The sequence below is a fragment of the Pseudorasbora parva genome, chromosome 5, assembly GCF_024679245.1.
Source record: "Pseudorasbora parva isolate DD20220531a chromosome 5, ASM2467924v1, whole genome shotgun sequence".
Taxonomy (NCBI): domain Eukaryota; kingdom Metazoa; phylum Chordata; class Actinopteri; order Cypriniformes; family Gobionidae; genus Pseudorasbora; species Pseudorasbora parva.
The window spans coordinates 9,635,064-9,655,885 of NC_090176.1; the positions used below are offsets into that span (position 1 = coordinate 9,635,064).

A 20,822-nucleotide genomic window follows, 5' to 3' on the forward strand; every position below is an offset into this window, starting at 1 on the left:
CGCCGTGAGCATAATAAGGCACTGAGCATTTGCCATTTTTTACTGGTCGGCAACAGTTGATGTTCAACTTTGAATAAAACGCAGCACTCGTCACTGTCACTTTTCACCCAGCCGTCCAATCACAGTGGAGGAGAGGCGGGACAATACAACACCGACCAACCACCACATTCTGCTTGTACAACGTCAACAGAACAGAGCAAAACGAGCTGCATAATAACAAGAGCCAGAGCAAATACTTAACATTGTATCAATACAGAAACAGACTATCTTTGAAATGAGATACTTGTAACACTTCCGAGGGTATTCCGTATCATAACAAGTCGAAGAGTCGAACAGGTGCACTATGCAACTTTCCGTCCACTGGAGGGCGCCTATTCAAAACAAATGCGTAGTTTGATGACGCCAAGTGTGAGCGCAGCATCTTGGGACATGTGGTCTTCACCTCACAGCCGGTGGAAAATAGGACTCGGGCAGAAATCACGTTCATGCATGCGGTTATTAACGTTACTGTAGTAAAGCAGAGCAGGACCGAGTGTTGTGGAGCTGAACAAGGCCGCTGAAGATTGTTACACACACCCGCCTCGCAAACAGCGGGACTTTTATTATGGCGGGACACAGTCGCCGGGCGCGCACACTATTTCTGCTTTTCCGGTCATGAGTATAAGGTAAAGCAGCTCTGTTAATCATATTAGATACATTTAAGTGTGTTTAAAATGTTATGACGTTACTCTGTGCGTTCGCTCGGCGCTGCTGTCACATGTTCAAACTGCTAAGAGAAAAGAGCTTCTGCAGAATAAAACCAAGGGAAAGGCAGATATGACGCGATTGACAGGCGATTTATGTTTTTAATATATTAAACAAAATCCTTTGGGGCGAGGGAACCGGAAGTGCTAAAATGCTTTCTCCCTTCCGTGTTTTAGCCTGCTAAGTGATGTCATACCTGCACCACTCTAGAATGGGAATGGCATAAATTTGACTTAAATACACTTTTGGATGCGAAATATGTTAGCAAACTGTATAAGCACTTCTTCATCTCTTCTCCCATTAACAACAGCACCATAAACTGGAGTGTGAACATTGTGTTGCAACCGATTGTAGAAATATTGATACGTTTAATAGACTTAATTCAGATTATTAAAAGGAAATGGCTTTTTAAACCAAAAGACTCAAACTAAATAAAAAATTCCTGTCACAACTAAAACTTCACCTAAGATGTGATAATACCATGTGTAAATTGGGCCTCCCTCTCACTCAGTTCATTTCACTAATTGTGTATCATAATCAGTCACATCTCACACACATATAAACCACTAACATTTTTAATTAGAAATACACACACACACACACACACACACACACACACGTCACAACACTTGCATAGTTTCAGTTTGGCTTTAATACAAACTGTCTACTTATGCCTCTCATTACAACGCAGGTTAACCAAATGATGTACAATCTTGTATTTGATCAGATCCGGCAAAACAGCTCGTCTCCCACCAGTCTGTGTTTTGGGGACTCTGTGATTTCTTCTAGACTGATGGCAGTCAAGAGTGTTCAGGTGGGACTGATCATTAATGCACTTGCACTCATGAAACAAGAATTTGATTGGCTGTCATCTTAAAACGGAAATGTCTGTAGATTGCAACAATTAACTTTTTTTGTGGTTAACATGACACACTCCTGGTTAAACAAGTATACTTGCTTTTGGAAAGACTCAAGAGCAAGGTTTATCAAAATGTTTCCTTGAGTGTTTTTATATCTTCATATATCAAAAAGGAAAAAAAGTGAAATTTTCTGATACAAATAAACAGAAAATGTATGACTAGTTTATGGCAACTACTGATTAGTTGAAGAAACGCACATTTATAAAACAATGAAAATGTATAGTCGTTGAATTGTTTGTGTTTTGTCCTTCTGCAGACTGACCTGACGGTGGTAAAACTAGCCACTATAGAGAGCAATAAGAACCTGGACCTGGAGAAGAAAGAGGGCAGGATAGACGATCTGCTGCGGGTGAGCATTAACATGAGACAAATCATTTCATCTCTTCAACAATTATTGTGTTGTCATTGTGTTTTTGTGACGTTGTTATGAGAAGTCTCTTTTTCCTAAAGTAGTAAAAAGTAGTTTGTTTGTTTTTTTGGACAGCAATTTTAAAACAAACCTTCACATTCCAATGAACCAGTTTTGGCAACATCTGAATATTTGCACTGTATTGATCCAGTGGTGTCATAGAATTTTTCACATACCAAAACCTTTTATTTTATAAATTTGATTCGCTGTGAAACATTTTAATTTTAATGTCAAATTATAGTTGCATCAGACTGATTGTGACACTAACTTTTAAGTATTTTTAACACGTATAATATATCATCCATAAATGTTCAGTGGGACGGTTATTACATCTGTAAAAACAAACTGAATTTGTTAAACAAACTGGATCCGTTTGATAAGACTTGGATTCCCCTTCTCCTTTACCTTGATAGCGTAGTTTGAGTAAGTGTGAAGCTGACTGTCCCATTAGTGTGGCATGACTTAAGTCCCTAGGGTGGGGTGGGAGGTATGGGGACTAGGGTTGGTCTACCAAATTGGCATCAGACAATACAGTGAAACGTCAAATTGTGTTCACCGAACAGTTTTGAATGTAATTTGCCGGCTCAACATTGTGATGTGTCAGCCATCAGTGATGGACTATGGGTCTGTTGGACAACCCTAATGGGAACTGTTTGGTCTGGCTTGTTCTTTGTGTATTTCTTTGTTTCATTTTTTTTTTCATTTCTTTGTTTCATTATAATTTTTTTTTTTTCTTCCTTATGTTTATATTGGGGAATCATAAATGTTACGTAACAAGGATTGTCAAATTGTTGGATTCCACAATAAAAAGATTTTAAACATGAAAAACGTCATTTTCTCTTCCTCTTCTCCACAGGCAAACTGTGATCTAAGAAGACAAATTGATGAACAACAAAAGCTTCTAGAAAAGTACAAAGAACGTTTAAACAAGTGCATCACCATGAGCAAAAAACTTCTGATTGAAAAGGTGAGGAATCCTTGTGATATTTAAGAAATCAGTGTTTTAGCGGAAAAATGACCCTGTGCTGGTCTGTAAACATGTATTTGATATGAGGGTGTGTATTTACAAGTCTTATTACCTCAATATCTAAAATATGGTTGCTGTGAAACGCCATTGTTTATCCGCTAGCTTCAAAGAAGGTTGAAAATAGGGCTGCGCAATACATCTAAATTATCGAAATATCGCAAATGTACATATCGCAATGGCTCGCAATATCTGGATGATTTTAATAGGCTACATCAACATTGTGAAAAGTGTAAGTTTTAGGTCACACTGGGCACATTAATGTTACTTATGTGACTTTGCTTGATGTTAAAAAGTTATTAAACGCAATAATTCGCGAAAAAAAAACAACGATTTGCAGACTCGCGCTTTTTGAGACACACACCGAAACGCAATTTGTGAGACAAATTTTTTCTACACCACTGCTGGTCACTTTCAGAATTTCTTTTCCCAGAAAGAATGTGAAACGCAAATGGTTTCATTTTCATTTTTAAATAAATTTTTTAAATATAATTTAAATAGATTTTACACACTAATTGCTATATTGTATCGCATATCGAATATCGCATTATTTAACAAGATATCGCAATTTTCTTGAATATCGCACAGTTTAGAATGGTACAAAGAGTAAGAAGTGATTCAGATCTTTCTAAAAGTGTGTGTGTTTGTCCAGAGCACACAAGAGAAGCAGGCATGTCGGGAGAAGAGCATGCAGGATCGACTGCGATTGGGTCATTTTACCACTGTGAGACACGGAGCCTCATTTACAGAGCAGTGGACAGACGGATATGCCTTCCAGAACCTCGTCAAGTAAGACACTTACTGATGTTTGATCACAAGCACATATTCTAATACTAGCATACATGTATACAATACTTTGCATGTGTGAACACAGGTGATCTGCGCTCTGATAACTTGTCTGTCTCCACTCGTGTTTTCACCCATCTCTATAGTAAAGGCCTGTTCCCACCTGGGAAGATGACTACAGCTGTAGTTTTTATGATTGGTCTAATTCTGTGAGAAAAGGATTACACCAAAACTTTAACGATAACGAAGACTTTCGAAAACGCTGCAGACCCCGTTTTAGTTTGAAAACTCAGGGGTCGCGTTTCAGTGTAAACGGACCAAAACGGAGACTTTTGAAAACAATGGGGTGGCTGCCCACATTACGCTACCTAGACATGACAATAACAGACCTGTAGTCTGTTCCTCGTACGTGGCTAACTCGGTTAGCTGGATTTGACTGTTGATGATTTGGCATGATCTTGGATTGTTTGGTTCTTTGAAGCTTATCCTGGACTTGCTGTCATAGCAACAGATCCGTAAGCTTAAACCTGTTCGTGAGCAGCTTATTTCATCTAAACAGGATTCGATTGCATCTTGAGGTGATGGTTAAAATCTGTCCCAGCCACTGCTACTTTATTACAAGAGCTTATTACTGAACCAGGGGCAATAATCATTAAAACATTTTTTTAATTTATATTAAAATGTATTCGAAAATAATATTATAATGTTGCCTATAATACTATAGACACAGTCACTTGATTGAGAGATTTATTTGTGATGGAATAATTACTTTATAGTTGTATTGGAGGTTTACACACACGTTATGCAGTTAATCTGAGCCCTGCATTAGTTTGAGTGATGATTATAAATTATGGGATGGCTGGATGCAGCACAGGAGATGCAGATAATTTGATCTTGACCCTTAAGAAACTAATTCGGTCACAACAAATCTGCTTCAAATTGACTTAAAATTTGTATTAATTGCTAATTACAACATTAAAATAAAATTGTAAAGGGTGTACAAATACTATAAAATCATAAATATAAATAATTGGGAATCATGTTTTTTTTTTTTTTTACATTTATCATTTATCTATTATTACTTATGTTGGTTTGGTCGTTTGGCTGTTTCCTTCTAAAGGTCCAGAAATTCAAGGTTTTTCTTTTCTTTTTCTTTTTTCCTTTGTCAAGTTTTTTGCCAGGTGGCTTTTTTTAATAATATGATATCATTACGTTGTCTTGACGCCAGCCAATCACCTTATTGCTGATCGTGGTTTCGAGTATCGATGCATCTGCCCTCTTCAGTGAACGCAGGAACGCGCAGTAATCTCAGATAACTTAATCCAGATATTTTAATCCAATCCGCAGATTAAAAATTATTTTCAAGAACCAAATTAGCCAGAGATAAGTTATCACGATTAGAAGATCTGGGATCTGTTTAAGAGAGGTACAAAGAACAGTCCCCAGGGCTGCGTTTCCCAAAAGCGTTGTACGCCTCAATTGTTTCTGGCCCATAGTCATGCGGTCATTAGCCTTTGGTGGCTATTGTTACAATGCTTTCTGGGGAAACAGCCTCGGCCGTCTCTCTCAATAGCTCTGTAACATACCAGCCTCGACCACCATGTAGACAATAACACAGAGATGGAACCGAAAGCTTCTGCTGTTTTCGATCATGTAGTGTGGACGGAGATTGTTTCTGAAACGACAGTATAAACTGAAAACGCACTAGTGTAAACGGGGCTACAGAGGAATAAAATGGTTAGAATAATATTTTTTCAGTGGATGAACAATAAGAACATTGTCAGCCAATCAGAATCCACCTGACTTTAAAGAGATCAAGCATTCCAAGCCACAAATGACACAACTGTTACAATAAACAAAACATTATCATCCATTTTTTTATTTTTAAAGTGAATGGGCCTTAAGTGTCTTGTTGATCTGTGAGTTCATTACAGAGTTCACTTGATTACAGAATTGAGGTGTTTCTATTGCCTAAATGAGCCAGTTGTATTCCCTGTTTTATGTAGACAGCAGGAATGGATCATTCAACAACGTGAAGAAATCGAAAGACAGAGGAAACTGTTAGCTAAGAGAAAACCACCAGCAGCCAGCAGCTCACAGTCGCCCAGCACCAACTCTGAGCCGAAGCAACGAAAGACCAAGGCTGTGAACGGTTCAGAGAACGACCCCTTCCTCAAACCCAGCCTTCCACAGCTGTGAGTGATGGAATAAATGATCACAGTGTACAACCTCTGTTATCCATACACAAAACGGCCATCCATGTTTTACATGCGTCACTAACATTCGCACTGACAAGTCTCTGATTTCGTTTGCTGGAAATTATCCTTAAAGAAACACTCCACCGTTTTTAGAAATGGGGCTTATTCAACTTCTTTCTTACATTTAGGCCCCATTTACACTGCATGGTTCAAGTGACCCAATTCCGATTTTTTTTCCTCATGTGGCACAGATCGGATATGACATGTGAACGTGTAAGCAGTAAAAAAACGGATGAATTCCGATGTCCTCAGATCGGATTCAGGCCTCACTCATATGTGGTAATAAATCCGGTATGATTAGGATACGTCCATTAGCGTCTGCCATGTAAGCGGTCAAATCGGATATCCCCCAGTAAATGCGAGTCGTCCGTTATTGAAAAAAGGACGGAGGCGAATGATGTCAACTCAGGTGGACACAAACTGCCATCCAGTGTTGCCAAGTCTGCGAATTTCATGCGGCATTGGGCTACTTTAACACAGTTTTGAGTTGCAATTGGACGGGTTTTGTTGTGAAAACCTGGCAACCCTGTCAAGGGCTCTCCTCTTTTTCTCCGCCTTCAGAGAGAAATGTTTTGCCGACTTTAAAGATGTGTGGAACAGGGCAGACAGCAAAACATTGTGCAATCGTTTTGTCTGCGTCCATTGCATATCACGCTGTTTTACTTCCTTTCACCGGTTAAGAACGTCTTGGCCTGTTTTCCCAGTGTAGAGTGTAAATGCAAATATCGGATAGGGGTCGCTTTTGAAAAGATGGTATAAGCGGGTCGTAAAAAAAATCGGATATAGTCACCAAATCGGAATTGTGCATCAAGACCTGCAGTGTAAATGCAGCCTTAGATATGTGGGCAAATGCATTTTTGTCTCAGTGCATGCATTGTTTTAGTTTGGCAGGGCTTAGCTTAGCATAATGAATAGAATCCTATGTTGCTAGCTATGTCCCAATTAAAAGTGATCAAAAAAAAAAAAACTCCCCCAATTACTTCTTGTGGCCTGCGTATTCACAACGAGAACAAATAGCGATCCAGATTAAGACTAGGCGATTTCCTAGGCAGATATTGACTTAAGACTATATTTTGTGGACGCACAGGCGAAGCACTGCTACTTGGGCGCAGTGATATCAGGCAACACATTGCGATCGCTCAACAGCCGGAGGACGAGAGGATGAGAGCCGTGATATCTCTGCGCCCAAGTAGCAGTGCTTCGCCTGTGCGTCCACAAAATATAGTCTTAAGTCAATATCTACCTAGGAAATCGCCTAGTCTTAATCTGGATCGCTATTTGTACTCGTTGTGAATACGCAGGCCACAAGAAGTAATTAGGTAGGTGGTGGTGGGGGGGGGGGGGGGTCACTTTTACACGGGACATGCTAACTGGCAACATAGGATTCCATTCATTATGCTAAGCTAAGCTAGCGGCGACCCCGCCAAACTAAAACAATGCATGTACTGAGACAAATGCATTTGCCCACATATTTAGATGTAGGAAAGAAGTTGAATAAGCCCTATTTCTAAAAACGACGGAGTGCTCCTTTAAGCAGGTCTACCAATAATATGCAAAAGTTTGGACACATTTGACTGACATATTTCTGATGATGTTAAAAACCTTTTGATCTAAATGATTCTGTTGAAATGCCTGAAAATAGTTTTGTAGGTGCATGTAAATTATTTGCTTCTTAATCAAGATATTATTTGCTTCTTAATAATAATTTTTTTAAAATGATAGTAAAAAAAAATTTCAGGAGATGATTTATGAGCCAAATGTAAGTTTGAAGACGTTTTTTTCCACAATATGAAAAATTGCTTTTTTTCTGCCACACCACAAGTCTGTAAGTGTGTCGATTGCATAAGCTTTTTCAGAATCGTGTGATTGTTTTAAACTCTTTGACAGCCAGAGCATCCTAACCCAGTACATGTACGGAGGTTTTGTTTTAGTCCTGTTCCTCTGATGTTCCTATAGGCTAACATTAGCTGAGTACCATGAGCAGGAGGAGATCTTCAAACTGAGACTCGGTCATCTCAAAAAGGTCAGTGCACAAGCTCAGTAGCTCCTGTGATCCTCGTGCATTTCAGAACATGTCCAAATTAACACCTTTACGCATGCAATTTTTTAATTATTCCTTTATTTTATTATTCACTTTTTAAATGTGAAATTATTACAGTATAGAAATATATTAACTTAAATGTTAGGTGCGATTAATCGCATTTTGAAAAAAAGAATATGTCGTCTGTCTTTCTGCAGTGTAAAATAAAGACATTAGAAGTCATCCCTTTTTTAATGATAGGGATGAAAAAGAAGTTTAAATCGCACTGATGTTCAAAAGTCTGGGATTGGTAGAACATTTTATGTTTTTGAAAGAAGTCTCTAATGTTCACCAGGGCTGCATTCATTTTATCAAAATTACAGTAATATTGAATTCATGTTTTAAAAAATAATTATTTTCTATTGTAGTGTATAGTAAAATGTAATATCTTCCTGATCAAATCTGAATCATCACCATCTTCAGTGTCACATGATCCTTCAGAAATCATTCTAATATGATGATTTGCTGCCCAAGAAAACATTTGACAACCATATAGAAACAAAATGACACCACTTGTTTATATTTATGTCTGTTTTGGTTTCCCTTGTGTTTGTAGGAGGAGGCAGAGATTCAGGCAGAGCTGGAGAGGTTGGAGAGGGTGCGAAATCTTCACATCCGAGAGTTGAAAAGAATAAACAATGAGGACAGCTCACAGTATGTACCGACACTGATGACGTCAGCCTTTTTTTAATTCATTTTATTTTGCGTCATTTGAACTGGACATTGACTCCTCATATTAAAAGCGGTTTCATCAGTTTACTGACTGTAAAGGACCCATACTCTACACTTTTGTAGCATTTTATAGAATGTTGTCCATTGTTTTACTGAGTTTCACTTGATTAATATCCACCCACCCTCCTTTTTTCTCTTTATTGTTTTTTTTATTGTAAACCTTTCTCAGATTTAAGGACCATCCCACCCTGAATGAACGCTATCTGCTGTTACATCTGCTCGGGCGGGGTGGTTTCAGTGAGGTCTACAAGGTATCTGTACCCCTCATTTATAACAGAGCCTGATTTATGCTGACCTTTGAGAAAGAAACGGATCATTTGATGCATCATTCTGCTCTTCAGGCGTTTGACTTAATTGAGCAACGGTACGCTGCTGTGAAGATTCATCAGCTCAACAAAAACTGGAGAGAGGAGAAGAAAGAAAATTACCACAAGTACGCTCCTCCTCTTTGATGCTGTTCAGGGAAATGTTCGTGATAAATACATGCATCACTGCACGATTGTGAATGTGAATTATGCACTTCATAACTTTATAGACAGGGTTGACATACATGATGTGATGGAAAGGAAACTACACGTACAACCTTTTCAGTATATTCAGCCAACAGAACATCTTTCCAAAACATTCTCAAAAGACAAAATAATCCTGAAAACATCTGTTGTGACACGACATTGACAGTGCATCCATCTAGCCCGCACATCCTCATTTTCATTCAAATATGCCGTCCACCCTGACTGTGCAGTCAACAGAGCTCTATTTAAAGGGGTAGTTCACCCAAAAAGTAAAAGTATGTCGTTATTTACTGTCAATGATGCTGTTCCAAACCGGCATGCAGGGTTTCTGTGAGTCTTAAAGTGTCTTAATTTGAACTTCTACAATTTAAGGCCTTAAAAATGTCCTAAATTAGAGTAGAAAGTCTTATATTCAATATCATGGCATTAAATTAGGGCCCTGGGATTTCTGTAATGCGGTAAACGGGTACTGAATCACAGAATCATTCATAAAAATGGATTTCAATGTATTCAATTACATTCAATGTATATAATCCAAAATGTCATGGTTTTTGTCAACCTTTGGATGAATAAATAAAAAGTAGGACAGCTCAGTGCACTTGGGGATAGTTCACCCAAAAAATTAAATTCCTTCATCATTTTCTCACCCTCATGTGAGTTAATAGTTCACCCCCAAAAAAAAGAAAAACAGAATTTGGTCAAAATAAAACAGATTATGAGGGGAAACAAACGGTGTGTTTTTTCATGGGGCCCTAAGAATATTTTTTTTGTTAAGCATTCAATAAATTGTTGTTAAATTGTATGTTTTATGATTTCAATTAATAGACTAATAACATTTTATTTAACCATTAAAACAGAAAACAAGATTTCATAGGGCTCTAAATTATGTTCCAAAATTACTTAATAAATACTTAAAAGTTAAAATGCATATTTAAACATCCTTAAAGAAAGATTAATTTACTTAAAATTCAAAAATGAAGAAATTAAGTCTGAGGAATTGAACATGATTAATTAAGCTTATGCTTAAGTTGATTTTTATTTTTAGCTTCTCAAGTTAATGTATCTTGATGTAAGAATATTGTATATATTTGCACTGGAAAACAAGACAAAACTACTGAAAAAAAGAGCCATTTTTTTCAGTGTGATAAAGTTTTGTGTTTTGGATTTCTTTGTAAATTTAATTAAAAATTAATGGATTTGTTGGAAATAGTATTCAAATTTTGAAGTGTTACTAATACAACTCGTTGTGTGCTTCCTAGACATTTAGAGATCATATTGTCTATGCTTCCTTCAATTTATTCCTTAAAAAAAGTCTTAAAAAGGTCTTACATTTACTTTCATAAAACCTTCAGAAACCCTGTGTATGAGTTTCTTTCTTCTGCACAAAAGAAGATATTTTGAAGAATGTCGGTTATCAAACAGTTGCGGTAGCAAATGATAACATTAATTATCATTTTTGGGTGAAATATCCCTTTAACCCAAATAATGCTATTAAGGTCTAAGCTGAGCCAATTCTCTGTTCTTCTTTTTTATGTGCGATTGATTTGTGGCAGCCTCACATTGTAGTGTGGGGACATTGTTATGTAAGGGTGTATTTCCATGCCAATTGGTATTCTGTACAGAACTTGAAATGTCTGGAAATTTATCCCGTCTGTCTCTCATGAAGCTGGTCGCCTGGGTCTCACCTCTGTTGCCCATGGTAACCTGTGCCTCTCTCCTCTGCAGACACGCCTGTCGGGAATACCGAATACATAAACAGTTGGATCATCCCAGAATAGTTAAACTGTACGATTACTTTTCACTGGACACAGACACGTGAGTTTCAGCCATGCACACTTCACCAGTCAACCATCAAGACACATCAGTGAGGTGGGCGCATGTTACATTAGGATGTCTGTTTCCTGCAGGTTTTGTACGGTTTTGGAGTACTGTGAAGGAAATGACCTGGATTTCTACTTGAAACAGCACAAGCTGATGTCTGAGAAAGAAGCTCGCTCTATCGTCATGCAGATCGTCAATGCTCTACGATACCTGAACGAGATCAAACCACCCATAATACACTATGACCTCAAACCTGGTGAACACACATTCTCTGTCTTTCTCTTGTCTTTTTCTAACACACTTGCCTGTATAGCACATCAATAGGGGTGGGCGGAAAAAATCGATTCACAAATTAATCGCGATTCTATCTTCTAACGATTCAAATTGATTCATACATTTCATCTGTCTGTCTGCTAATAACGTGATGTTGTGGCAAAATGTGCGCACCGCATGACTTGTGCTACATATATTAGTAAGTTATTAAAGAAAGGAACTACTAGTCTATTTTTTTTTTTATTGAGGAATAAGGATTGTTTTTTTTATGTTTGAAGGAATTGCTAAAAGCAAAGAAAGCAGTAGCTATTAGGCCATTTAGGCTAGCCTACTTTTCCTTTGAACATGAAAGAAATCCAGGTTTATTATTATTATAGAATTTATTAGGCTATAGCCTATTATAGGTATATATTTTTTGTTTATTTAGCCTACATTTCATTCTTTTTTTTTACTGTATTTCTATGTTCTAAGTTCCTTGTTCGTGTTTATCTATTTAATTAAACGCAATGAAACATTTGTTTATTTTCCTTTTAAATAAAGCAGGCAGAATATGCAATATATTAAAAAAAATACTTATATGTTTACCCGCAGGATTTTGCGGGCAGGAGCAGGACGATATTGATTGTTTTCAGGCAGGAGCGGGCGAAAATAATATAAATGCGGGAGTGGGACAAAATCTTTGTCGCGCAGGTCTCTAGTGTAGCGACCGGACAGTTTTGGGAGCACACAGGCTTTCAACGGGAAAAATTAAGCTTAATTGACGACAGCAGTCCCATATCAGAATTTTAAAGGGTTAGTTCACCCTAAAATGAAAATTAGCCCATGATTTACTCTCCCTCAAGCCATCCTAGGTGTATATGACATTCTTCTGTCAGACGAATATAATCAGAGATGTATTAAAGTCCTGGCTAATCCAAGCTTTATAATGGCAGTGAATGGTTGCCTCGTTTATGAAGTCCATAAAAGTGCATCTATCCATCATATAACTGCTCCACACGGCTCCGGGGGGTTAATAAAGGCCATCTTAAGCAAAGTGGTGCGTTTGTGAAAGAAATGTACAGGACAATCACAAGCTTTGACGCCTCTCGCGGATAGTGCTGGACAACAAACTCAAGCTCCTCTTCTCTTATATCGAAATCCTAATTCATGACCGGAGTTTTGTTCTGCTCTATCCTGTGCGCTTCTGCGTTCGTCAATATGCATATGTCAAGGGTTCTAGGGTTACTCTTGCACCGTAACTCTTTCATTTGTTTACTGCTGATCGCCTGAGGCTAGTTATTTTAGTCTATAAAGTTTTAAATATGAACATTTTTCTTACACGCACCACTTCACTTCAGAAGGCCTTTATTAATCCCCATAGCCGTGTGGGGCAGTTATATGATGGATAGATACACTTTTAAGGACTTCAAAAACGAGGCAACAATTCACTGCCATTATAAAGTTTGGATTAGCCAGGACTCTGATTGTGTTCATCTGAAATAATAATGTCATACACACCTAGGATGACTTGAGGGTGAGTAAATCATGGGATCATTTTAATTTTGGGGTAAACTAACCCTTTTTACTAAAAGAAATGGCCTTAAATAATGTATCATTTCTTTCAAAGCGTGTTTAACGTTGACTCGCTAGTGTTTGTAGTGGTAACTAATAATACCTACTAAAAGCAAAGTAATATATCCTGTATCTGGGGCTAAATCACAAAATATTGAGAATGCAACAGCGTGTATTATATTTTTCTAACTCCAAATGATCGGAACCAGCTGATTAATCACATGTTTTGATGCAAAAGACGCGTGCAGTCTCTGTGTGAGAGGCGGATATGAAAGGCTGAGCAACAATGGCGCTTCAGTCTCCAGTAGGCTTGAGTAAAATAATGCGGTTACAAGGTGTGTACAATTTAAACGACCTAATTAAATAACAGCACTAACAGTAGCTGCTGCTCTCCTTCTATTCTCTTCTGACCTCTTCCCTCTCTTCATTAAAGCTTCAGGTGAAGGCTTGTCAGGAATCACAATAAAAAACCTAAATAAGCCCCTATGAAATGCAATCTAATAAACGGACACGGCAAAATGACGGAAGAACAAACAATATAACCAGTATTACCAATATCCTAAAACAAATCAAAGGCAGAAAATGTTATTTATTATGAATAAAAATGTTCTATATAAAATATTATAAATAGATTGAAGTAAAACTATAACATGAGATTGAAAAATAATTATTAAAGTTTAAATACACCTATGAGTTGTATTTAATATTATTAAATTAGGAGCACAGGTTCTCTTATGAGGAGGGTTTCAAGGACAATTTTTTTTTTAAATAAAACTCAAAAACAAGACTTGGACTTAAAATAAAATCTATGCATATCAAATAGAAATTTGATTCTGTGTCTGAAATTAATTTTAATTGTGAGATTCCAAAAGATTCCATCCCTACACATCCCACACATTTCTTATTATCAATGTTGAAAACTTTTTTGCTGCTTCATATTTTTGTGGAAATCTTAGTACTTTTTTTCAGGATTATTTGATGAATAGAAAGTTTAAAAGAACCAAATTTAATTGAAATATAAAAAAATTTTCAACGTCTTTACAGTCGTTTTTGATCAATTTAGGATTAAGCTTCTTTTTTTTACCGCATATTTGAAGGCTATAACAGATAATCCAGTACAAGGTCAGTATGCACTTGTTTATTGTGTGTGTGTGTGTGTGTGTGTACAGGGAATATTTTACTGGTAGATGGAACTGCATGTGGAGAGATAAAGATCACAGATTTCGGACTGTCTAAAATCATGGACGACGACAACTACGGAGTAGATGGAATGGACCTGACATCACAAGGGGCAGGCACTTACTGGTAACACACTCGCAAATACACTCATATTCTGGCTTTTGCCTTTTAAAGCATGCAGCTCAGTTGTGTCTTGTTGTGGCTGTAAGGTACCTACCCCCTGAGTGTTTTGTGGTGGGTAAAGAGCCTCCAAAGATCTCCAATAAGGTGGACGTCTGGTCTGTCGGCGTCATATTTTTCCAGTGCCTCTATGGAAGAAAGGTGAGGAGAAGTTCTTGGAATAAATGGGAAAATTATCAGAACCATTTACAAGTTACAGAGTAATAGGGGAATATCTGTCATTTTCCAGGTAACAAGCTAGCATAACCATGCCATTTTGATTTGTTTTTCTAGCCATTTGGCCATAATCAGTCCCAGCAGGACATCCTGCAGGAGAACACCATCCTGAAAGCCACAGAGGTTCAGTTCCCTTCCAAACCTGTTGCCAGCAACGAAGCCAAGGTAATCAGGAATAGAATAATGATTGAAGATGAATGGGTGTTTGACATGACACATCACAGCAGTTTCAGTGTGACATGTTAACTTCATCTGGAGCAGTGGTTCTCCCTTTATGACTCCAGTGCCTCCCCCACTGTCCCCAGTAATATTCAAAAGCCCAACACTCCTCGTTTCTGTAAATTAAATTTCCGAGTTTAAGACCTGAATGTTCTTCAGGGTTTATGCTCTTCTAACCAATGTCTTTTGTGACCAGGAATTAAAAAATATTTACACACAATTTCTTTATCCTTTATAAAAATGATCAAGGAGTTTCTTTTTATAAATATACGGTTATATCTTGTATATCGCTCATAAATCTTATATCTCTAAAAATATATCCAGGTTTTCCAAGAACTATATGATTCCTGGTTCTTCAAAGTGGTTGAATGGGTGATTTTAAAAATAAGAAACATTTATTTTAACCTATTTTATTGCTTGTTTTGTCTTATCGTGGCTGAAAAGAGCCACTATATTAAACTGCTGTAAAAATGTATCAGATAAATATATATATATATATATATATTTTTTTTTGTTGCATAAATCTTTTTATCTACCTCAATGAATCCTCAATCAGGATTTTAACTCTTTAATTGCCATTTTCATAAATGATGTCACTGAATTGGGGGGGGGAAACACACAAAATGACTGATTTTTAATATAAAATGTAATTGTGGACTGGATTTTTTTAACCTTTTATCACAGTCTCGGACATGTCAAAGATTAGAAAAAACATTGGCTTTGATGCATTGTTAGTTTTTGTGCAGCATCAGATTTTAATTTTTTCTCCCTCATTTAGTCCTTCTGGCTGTTTTTGCCCCATTGACTTCCATTATAACCACATTTTTTGATTGCAAAGCCATGATGCCATATATTCATGCATTTTTGATTGTTGATGGTTTTCCCTGTTGGGAAGAAGTAAAATTTATAATTTTTACAGTTGATAACCAGGTGGCACCATTAACCCTTTAAATAGGACTGCAAAAAGGCTTAGTTTCTGGCTTTACTATGGAGTTTTCAATGGAGTTTTCTAATTTTTATCCGTTACATTTTTATAGCAGTTTAATTTAGTGGCTGTTTTCAGCCACGAGGGTAATGAAAGGGTAGTGAATTTGCCCACAGTGTATCGTTGACTTTGTGAAAATTTTCAGAACATTTTCCCAAAATATGTGTAAAAATAAGATTAGTCACCAAAAATCATTCCATTTGCTGAAACAGAGAAAGTTATGTCCAAATTAAGACTCAAAAACACCCCATAGTGGCTGAAAACGTCCCCAGGGATGCATAAGGAGGTCCCCTAGTGAACCTTAATCTGTTAATCTGAGGACCACTGATCTAGAACTATTTTAAGCAAGTTTTGCTAATTTATAAATGATTATGCTTGCAGTTGTTATTAGCTGACATTAATTAGGAGACTATATGGAATATTTTTGCTTTTAATAATTTGTCGGTATAGCCTTCGTTGTCCTCGTGCATCGATGAGCCTTGGGCGCCCAACACCCTGTCGCCGGTTTGTGATTTGTCCCTCCTCGGACCACTGTTGAGAAATACTCTGACAAGGGCCAAATTGTTACGTCGCGGCGACTAGGTCAAAGTCACTCAGATCTTTATTCCTGCCCATTTCTCCAGCATCCAGCACATCAATTATGAGAACTGATTGATTATTACCATCTAATCTACCCAGACCTTAATATGTGGAAATTTGCTTCACCTGTGACTGGTCATGATGTTCTGGCTCATCAGTGTATGTTTCTAGACTATTGTCCCTATTCTGATTTTAAAATATAATTTCTAAACAACAAAAAAAATCATCTTACCTACGGAGGGAGCAGTCAGCCAGTGCAGCCAAAAGTGCTGATCATTTGAACAACTGAATGTATTCAAGGCACATATTTACACAACAAAAAATATCTACCATAAGTGAGACTCGTTTTGAAACTTGACTAAATAATGTTTTTGCTTCCATGTCACGCAAAACTGCATCCGATAAGGGAGCTTGCATTCCTAGCTACATACCTGCACACCCCCCAGCACATGCCGGAGAAAACATCTCATACCTATGCACAGCAAGCAGGTTTGAAGATCAGCAAGAAGAAAACCGAGGTGATGACCCTGATCAGTCCAAGTGAAAGGAACCGATCTACCCACAACTGAGGAGTTTATGCACCTGGACAGCGCTGTTCGACATGACAGAGGAACAGGTGACAGCAACTGTCTCAGCAAAGCCAGAAAAAGCTTTAGTATGCTGAACAATGTGTGGAGGTCCTCTCAATAGAGCACCCACACTAACCTGAGAGCTGCATCCTTTCCACCCTACTTAATGTCTCTGAGTGATGGAGAATGACCGAAAATAACTAAATTGTCAACCTGCCACACAAAGAACCTCCAGAAAATTGTGCTAAACCATCTCCTACCAACAACTACTCACCAGTCCCAATGCAAGCTAGAAAAGGATGGACACCATTATAGGATCTGGAGATGGGTTCAGTATCATCCAACTGTGGCCACAAATGGGCGTTATCGTGCTGGTGGGGGTTACCGTTTTTGCAAACTGGAACGGCCCCTTCTTCTTCTTCGCCTCTTCTGCTGAACTGCTAGCTGTCAACATCTGGATTAATATGTTCAACATTCACTAGTTAATTTTTCTCAAACAGAAGCTTCAAAATAAGATCTAGCATCGTGCAACATGACAGGATGACTTTGATAAACATACACGGCACTTTCTAAAGCCAAGTGGTGTTATCTGTACGCATTTTGAGCTATCCGCGTGTATGTCTACGCTGAAACGAACGTGTGTGTGTGTGTGTGTGTGTGCGCCCTTGTTTATATTACATTATGTCCCCATAAGGATAGTAAAACCTGAGATCCCCTATATTGTGGGGACCAGCCAGCGGTCCCCACATTTCAAAAGGCGTATAAATCATACAGGGGTGGTGCGTACAAACAACCCAAAGATCACTGATGCATAATTCACATATCACCGACACACACACACACACACACACACACACACACATACATATTTGGAATTTCCCCTTTAAGATGTGGGAGAGTTAGTGAGTTGGTTGATGCATTGTTCCGGCGCAGGAAGTTGAATAAAAAATACAACCATTCTGGTCACATGCAGCAATCCTGTGTCTGTGTATCTTTGATAGCTAACAAAGCTACACAGGATGAGGTTTTTTTTTTTTGAGAAGGTAAAAATGCTGAATGTTTCCTGTGATGGGTAGGTTTAGGGGCAGGGGCAGTGTAGAGGGAGAGGATGTTCAGTAAAAAAAACATTACGTCTATGGAGAGTCCCCACAAAGATAGTGGACACACACACACACACACACACGTCTGGTTCACTATGTAAATGGATTTATCAACGTACTAAATGATTTTTTTTTTTGAAAATGTAAAAATGCTGAATGTTTCTTGTGATGGGTAGGTTTAGGGATTAGGGTTGGGTGTTATTGTTATATCGTCGTTTACGAACGTCGTAATCATTATTGTGATTGACATGGCCAATTAAATGTTTAGAAGCGGTTGCAAGGCATTTCTGCTGAACTGGTTTATGGGGGGATCATGCATATGGAAGGGGAAATTACATCATATCCAGTGTGCCTTGAAAAACTCATTGCGATTGGTCGATTAGACGAAACAAGAAGGCCTATTGGGCTTTCCTGTTAGCATGACGGAAACGGCCAAGCCGCAGCTGGACCCTCCTCGATGGATTGGACGTGTTATCCGGAGGGAAAATCTCCGGTATTGCACTCTTCTAGACACCATCGTTCAGAAGCTGGCCCAAGACTGGCGACCCTTTGTTGCTGCCCTACATGCCACTGGGCGTGAACTGATACCTAGCCACCATATTGGCACTTATGTTAACAGTTGGGTTTTAAACCCATTTGGTAGATATTAAATCTACAGAGAATTTTCTCAGATTTTTTTTTTTTAATGGTACAGACTGATCTCATGAAATGGCGTATATATGATGCGGCAATTCGTATGCCATTTTGGCGTGCTATCAAGACGCATAATCGCTTTTTTAGCGTGTTTATCAACGGCGTTTCATTCTATCCCCTTACACTGCCCCTACCCCTACCCTTAAACCTACACACACACACACACACACACACACACACACACACACACACACTGCCCCTGCCCCTAAACCTACCCATCATCACACACACACACACACACTGCCCCTGCCCCTGCCCCTAAACCTACCCATCACACACACAGTTTGAGTCAGTCGAGGAGGAACAAACAGTCTTAATTGTTTAAAGAACGTCATGTATTGCTGAAAACTGACAATCTAGTCTGTTTGACAAACCACTAATAGCTGTTGTGGCAAAATCTCGAATTTTGATATTAAACAAATGTCCCTCAGTTTCTGCTTATGAATTAAATGGCATGTGACTGTTTTTGCAGGCGTTCATCCGCCGGTGTCTAGCCTACAGGAAAGAGGACCGGTTCGACGTGCACCAGCTGGGCAGCGACTCCTACCTGCTGCCTCACATAAGACGGGCCAGTTCGTCAGGAACCCTGGCGCCAAACTCCGCCTCCTATTGACGACTTGCACTGAGCGCTCTGACTGACAGCCCGACCGGCCAGCGTCTGATCTCCCGGGACCCTTTCCAGGCAGCCATAAGGAATAGAAGCTGTCTTCCTCAACTCGAGGAGGCCTATTTTGAATTACTGTGTTTTTGCAGCAGCGAGATTTGGGTTTCGAAAGAAAATGAAGAAAAATAAAGCATGAATATTTAGACATGTCACAATAAAGTCATTGAAGAAAAATAATGCCTTGCGAGGACTCAATAGGGCACCGCTACTGTTAACTACTTTGAAATGTGACCGTTGTCGTTTGGTTTTTCACATGGTTGCCTCCAAGTTCAAAGAGGAGAGCCCTGGCAAACCACTATCAATTCCCATGGTCTCTGCTGGGTTTGGGTAAATTAAGGATTTCTTTGAAGAGCCTACATTCAGAGTTACTGTAACTGCCGTGCAAAGGTTTCATTTTTCACTCTGTAGTAATGTTATGTGGTACAGACAACAGTGTTAGCTTTCCTTGCTTTGTTCAACTAGCTATGAGAATGTAATTCTAGCATACAGAGAGGCTACTGGCACACTAGGCCCAGGCAGCGTACTAATGTTAAATGCACAAAATAACCAAATGTAGATGAATGGCAATGTACAGAATCCTATGCAGGATGAAATAAAAGAATCCCCTCTGGAGAATTCATGTATATTTGTTGTACAGGACCTTAATTTCAGATATTAAATTTCAGCAGATTCGTTCTGTACAGAGGTTTAACATTTTGCCCTTTTTTTTCTTGTAAATTTGGTTTCCTGGTGTGTTTTTTTGATTTTGCTGCTTTGATGTTGCTCTTTTTCAAACCGCTGTATAATGTACTTTGGGTATAAATTGTACAGTCCTGTTAAAAGAATTGCAAATAAATGCCAGGAAGCTCCATTCAGTGCATTGTGTTTGGTTAAGAGAAGTGAATGGTTGTTCTGGAGACAGTCTGTAGCGCCACCTGCTGGCCTTGTAAAGTTAGGTCAAAATTCACCAAATGCTCAATTAGAAATCCATTTGATGTGGGGTAAAATAAGCCAGACCTGTTCCTAGTCAAATCTAAAGTGCCCATCAGATGAAGTTGAAAGGTATTTCCACATTTTTTGCAAACAATTTATACATGGCAAGTATGGTTATGTCATTTGATGGTGACTTGATGTGGCATCATTCATGCCACATGTCAAAATGTATCATTCATACTGTTACGCATGATTAAAATATACATTGAAACTTGTGGCCCCACCATTGGCAGGTATGATCAGACTTTCATAACGTGTGGGTGACTGTTAACCATAAACCAGCCCCACATTAGTTTATTATTTTTACAGATTGTGTCTAACCACCAGTTTCACAAACAAGGCTTAAACTGGTCCCA

General features: G+C 38.4%; 1 protein-coding gene across 5 annotated transcripts in view; it reads left to right on the plus strand.

Moving 5' to 3' along the window:
* Positions 1-20,344, plus strand: part of tlk1a (tousled-like kinase 1a) — a 54,326-nt gene extending 33,982 nt beyond the window's left edge. For all 5 annotated transcript variants that reach the window (XM_067443203.1, XM_067443207.1, XM_067443206.1 and 2 more), the window contains 15 exons: positions 1,472-1,558; positions 1,921-2,013; positions 2,930-3,040; positions 3,750-3,886; positions 5,890-6,078; positions 8,098-8,164; positions 8,778-8,875; positions 9,123-9,204; positions 9,295-9,386; positions 11,191-11,280; positions 11,373-11,542; positions 14,280-14,415; positions 14,499-14,610; positions 14,743-14,850; positions 19,303-20,344. In XM_067443203.1, the coding sequence (XP_067299304.1) occupies positions 1,472-1,558; positions 1,921-2,013; positions 2,930-3,040; positions 3,750-3,886; positions 5,890-6,078; positions 8,098-8,164; positions 8,778-8,875; positions 9,123-9,204; positions 9,295-9,386; positions 11,191-11,280; positions 11,373-11,542; positions 14,280-14,415; positions 14,499-14,610; positions 14,743-14,850; positions 19,303-19,443 (1,713 nt within the window). In that variant the 3' untranslated portion in view covers positions 19,444-20,344. The remainder of the gene's footprint in view (positions 1-1,471; positions 1,559-1,920; positions 2,014-2,929; positions 3,041-3,749; positions 3,887-5,889; positions 6,079-8,097; positions 8,165-8,777; positions 8,876-9,122; positions 9,205-9,294; positions 9,387-11,190; positions 11,281-11,372; positions 11,543-14,279; positions 14,416-14,498; positions 14,611-14,742; positions 14,851-19,302) is intronic.
* The last annotated feature ends 478 nt before the right edge of the window (positions 20,345-20,822 follow it).